Raw genomic sequence first — 4,540 nt, 5'->3', positions numbered from 1 at the left:
GCGGATGCCAGCTTGCAGAAGCTCGTTAGTATGTGTCGATTGGGAAAAGATAGCCGAGGCCCCACCCGACGCACGAACCATGTCTACATCCGTCTTCGTAACCTGAGCCAGTTCTTTGTTTCCTTACGCAACGTCTCGTAAAATGCCGAATACAGTATGTAGTAATATGATAAGTGCTCTCAGAAGTATCTTTGATATAATCATGCAGGGACAGGCGTTACCTGATCTTGTAACAATTACTATGGTGTATCACCGTAACAATCGAGTTTTCTATGACACCTGGTCAGAAAAGGCAGCTAGCGGGGACATCAACCCTTACTCCAGAAGGTTCTTCAGATATGCTTCTAACAATATTTCGGTCAGGCTACGAAGATAACTGTGCTTGTAGAGAAGTAGGGGCAGGGTAGGGATCTAAACTAAGCTGACACCCGCCAACCCCTACCCATTTATTAGCCTAAGGATAGCCAAGAGACAAGCCATTTTAGAGCTGGGCAAAGATCCATACAGAATGGGCACTTGCAGGTGCCAGGAAAGATGAGAAGATACCGTAGCAGACCCCAGGAGTCTTAAACCAGTATCTGTCGTTATCTATTGACTGGAAACAGCTGAGACCCTGAGCTGGGCGTGAAAACCTTACTTACACCACCACATGAGCAAGTAAAGGGTCCCTTGTGCATACTATACTGGCCTTGTGGTAGTTTACGTTTCCCCATTGAAAGATCCCAAAATGCGCTAAGGGGTCTCAATCGGCCCAAAATATGTGTTGCTCGCCTGTGGCATGCATTTCATCCGCGTGTTGCCGGTTCTACCAGAGGACACATGCGGGGGTTTCTCCGAAATGCTGCTATCGGAAACACTCTCGGTTAGTCCCAAGTTTCAACCATGGGCTTACAATATGTACTTTAGATTCCCCTTTCGTAAGGTGTCTTTGTACATACCTAACACGATTTGTATTCTATGACATCGTTTTCTGCCTACAAATCCCCTCACCATAACTCAGAATAACACGGTAAAGGTTAGTAACTGAGTCTTTCACATATGCAAAACGAAACCGATTTTTCAATGTCTTTGCTCTGGAACTGTTGAGTTACTTAATAGTTTGTGACAAAGACTACCCATACCAACTTTGTGAATAGAGCATCACGACAAACTAATTTCAACAGTGCAAAATCACCAGCGACTATGGCTGCAGTTCGACAAAGCTTACCCTCTGCGTTTTGCGATAATGAGAATCAGGCAAAGGTCAACGAGCATCTAAAAGCCGTTCAGGAGCAAGTCGCCCAGCACTTTAATTGGGGTCTGGACAGGATTGAGAAAATCCTGCCATGTACGCCTTATCAGCGTGATGTGATAGATCATGCTATCAAGAATGATCAACGTACTGTCGGCTACACCGTCTATGAGGTTCTGAACAACATGGATATTGAAAAACTGGCCGCAGCTTGGAAGGAAGTGATACGTTGCGTTCCGGCCCTACGAAGCCTCGTATTTACATCGGAATCCGGGGAGCATTTTCTTGTAGTGCTTTCTGAGAGCTTTACTTGGATACGCTTGGATAACCCAGATGTGAATCAAGCCCTCTCTCAACAAGAGGCGACCGCTCCTCTGATTGGATCCGATTGCAATCGATTCAGCATTCTTCACAACCCAACGAAAAAACAAAATCTTCTTATTTGGACATTTAATTACGCCCTTGTGGATACATTTTTTCAGGAACAAATCCTTAAGAGGGTTCTCATGGTCTACGATGGCGGTGATGTGGAAAGATTTCCAGGGATTGAGGCACTAGCGACGTTTCAGGCTGAAAACATGGAAAGAGCGGCAAATTTCTGGAAGCAATACCTCGATGGCTTGGACGCCTCCTTGTTTCCTGTTTTGCCGTCCGGCCTAACTTTGCCCCGTCCAAATTCCCAGGCGCAGTATCGCACATCTTTTCCAACTCTTGCTCAACAGAAGTGGAAAAATACAATTGTTGTTCAAGCCGCACTCGGTGTACTTCTCTCGCGATATACAAACTCTTCCGAGGCACTATTTGGCATCATGGTGGAGCGACCCCCCCTGTTCGAAGGGAAAGAGTGGCCAATAGACGGTGCAACTCGAACTATTGTGCCAAGTCGTATAACTTGCCGTTTTGACCAGTCTGTGTCAGATCTCATGCAGACGATCACCATCCACGACTCCGCTATGCGGGAGTTTGAGCAGATTGGTATTGACAAAATCCGTCTTACTGATAGTTTTGGGGATACGGCTTGCGAAATCCAAACTGTATTGGTGGTTTCTGGGGATCGAGATGCGCCGAGCCCTCGGCTACATGAGGTCGTCGCTGGAGAATTGAACAGATTTGTACCCTACACTAACTATGCCCTCTTACTCAACTGTCACATTGTCAACGGTTCAGCATTGCTAAATGCACGATACGATTCTCGTGTCGTCGACGATGCCCAGATGGCTCGTTTTCTGCGACAGCTCGGGTCCTTGATCACTCAATTTCAGAGTAACTCGACCAGCCTTCTCATACGAGAGGTTGACACTACGACGCAGGAGGACCGATTAGAAATTGAGAAGTGGAATTCAAAACGGCTTCGGACGACAGAAGTTTCCATTGATGAAGTTGTATCAAAGAGAACTGCCCGTGCACCAGGTGCCATCGCGGTGAATGCCTGGGACGGGGAATGGACATACGCCGAGCTGGAAGCCTTATCTTCTTCCCTCGGAAAGTATCTTCAAAGTCTTAATTTGGATTCTGGGCACGTGATACCCTTGTGCTTCGAAAAATCCAAGTGGACAATCGCTGCGATGTTCGGTGTGCTCAAAGCCGGTTTGGCTTTCACACTTGTTGACCCTACCTTTCCTGCAGCTAGAATTGCTCAAATTTGTCGGCAGATTTCCGCCACAGTTGCTCTTTCTTCGAAGCTTCACTTCGACACTATGTCGACTCTTGTGTCTCATCGGATCATAGTCGATGATACATTTTTTCAGTCGCTATCTGAAAACATGAACGTAGCTACAGCTTGTTCGAAGCCACAAGATTTGGCTTATGTCATTTTCACTTCGGGAAGCACGGGAGATCCCAAAGGCAGTATGATTGAACATAGAGGGTTTGCCTCTTGTGCACTGGAGTTTGGAAGCGCACTCGGAATTGGCAGTCACACACGTGCACTTCAATTTGCCTCCTACGCGTTCGGCGCATGCCTTCTGGAAATCATAGCTACCCTCATGCATGGTGGTTGCGTTTGTGTTCCTTCCGAAGAAGATCGCATGAACAATTTGCCCGGTTTTCTCAGAATAAGTAAAGCCAATTGGGCAATACTCACACCTTCTCTGGCTCGAGGTATTGAACCTGAAAGTGTCCCTGGACTAAGAACACTGGTATTGGCGGGGGAACCAATGACAGCAGACATAAGAGATATCTGGGCTTCACGAGTTCAACTTATCAACGGATACGGCCAAAGTGAGAGTTCAACGATCTGCAGTGCTACCAAAATCAATTTATCCATTGCTGAGCCAAACAGCATCGGTCATGCAGTAGGTGCCCGCTTCTGGATAGCCGAGCCTGAAAATACCAATAAGCTTGCACCAATCGGCGGTATTGGCGAGCTGATCATCGAGAGTCCAGGAATTGCGCGTGGATACGTGAATCCTCCACCACCAGATGAGTCTCCCTTCCTCATGACGGTTCCTCTTTGGTATCGCCCACGACATCCGCTTGATACTTTCAAATTTTACAGGACTGGAGACCTCGTCTGCTACAGATCGGATGGTACTGTTGTATATCTAGGGCGTAAAGACCTGCAGGTCAAGATCCGAGGACAGCGAGTCGAGATCGGTGACGTCGAAACCCACTTACGACAGCAGTTGCCAGATCATATGATACCCATTGTAGAGGCTGTCAAGATACCCAATGCATCTGAAAGCAGAGTTTTGATTGCTTTTCTTGTAGGTGCATTCAAAAAGGACGAAAAAATACCTAATGCTATCTCGGCAGCGACTTCTTACATCTTGAGCAGCAGTGATGCAGCTCATATATCAAGGAAGTTGCGAAAGGTTCTTGTTCCGTATTCTATTCCCTCTTACTATATTCGACTGCATCGTTTGGTCACCACTGCTACTGGGAAAACAGATCGAAGAAAGCTCCGGGCAATGGGTAGCAGTCTGTTAACGGAGGAAATAAAGAACAGAGCATCTGAGATGACAGCGAAAGCCAATGAAACGACTGGTGTAAACCATAATCTACAACAGGTTTGGATTGAAGGACTTGGTTTAGCACCTCACTCCATCATGCAGAAAGCAAATTTCTTCGAACTTGGTGGAGATTCAATCATAGCAATCAAAATGGCAAACATAGCCAGAGGACTTGGCCTGGAGTTGAAAGTAGCGGATATTATGCTGAATCCAACATTCGAAGACCTTGCTCACACTATTAATCACGGTGTCAGGCCGCACATTGCTGCCTCGACAACATATAGCGGACCTGTAGAGCAGTCATTCGCACAAGGCCGTTTGTGGTTCCTGGATCAGCTTCATCGAGGCTCGCCCTGGT

At 46.9% G+C, this 4,540-nt stretch overlaps 2 protein-coding genes across 2 annotated transcripts; both read left to right on the top strand.

Moving 5' to 3' along the window:
- Positions 1-1,182: 1,182 nt before the first annotated feature.
- Positions 1,183-1,572, top strand: COCCADRAFT_113233 (uncharacterized protein; the record flags this gene model as incomplete). Its single annotated transcript, XM_007720662.1, has 1 exon — positions 1,183-1,572. A coding segment is annotated over one exon (390 nt), but the record flags the coding sequence as incomplete, so codon positions are not given.
- Positions 1,573-1,737: 165 nt separating this feature from the next.
- COCCADRAFT_113232 (uncharacterized protein) lies at positions 1,738-4,425 on the top strand (the record flags this gene model as incomplete). Its single annotated transcript, XM_007720661.1, has 1 exon — positions 1,738-4,425. A coding segment is annotated over one exon (2,688 nt), but the record flags the coding sequence as incomplete, so codon positions are not given.
- Between the last annotated feature and the right edge of the window lie 115 nt (positions 4,426-4,540).

The sequence above is a fragment of the Bipolaris zeicola genome (genome assembly GCF_000523435.1).
Source record: "Bipolaris zeicola 26-R-13 unplaced genomic scaffold scaffold_559, whole genome shotgun sequence".
Classification (NCBI taxonomy): domain Eukaryota; kingdom Fungi; phylum Ascomycota; class Dothideomycetes; order Pleosporales; family Pleosporaceae; genus Bipolaris; species Bipolaris zeicola.
Note: the sequence above shows the minus strand (reverse complement) of the source record. Positions and strands in the feature narration are given on the sequence as shown.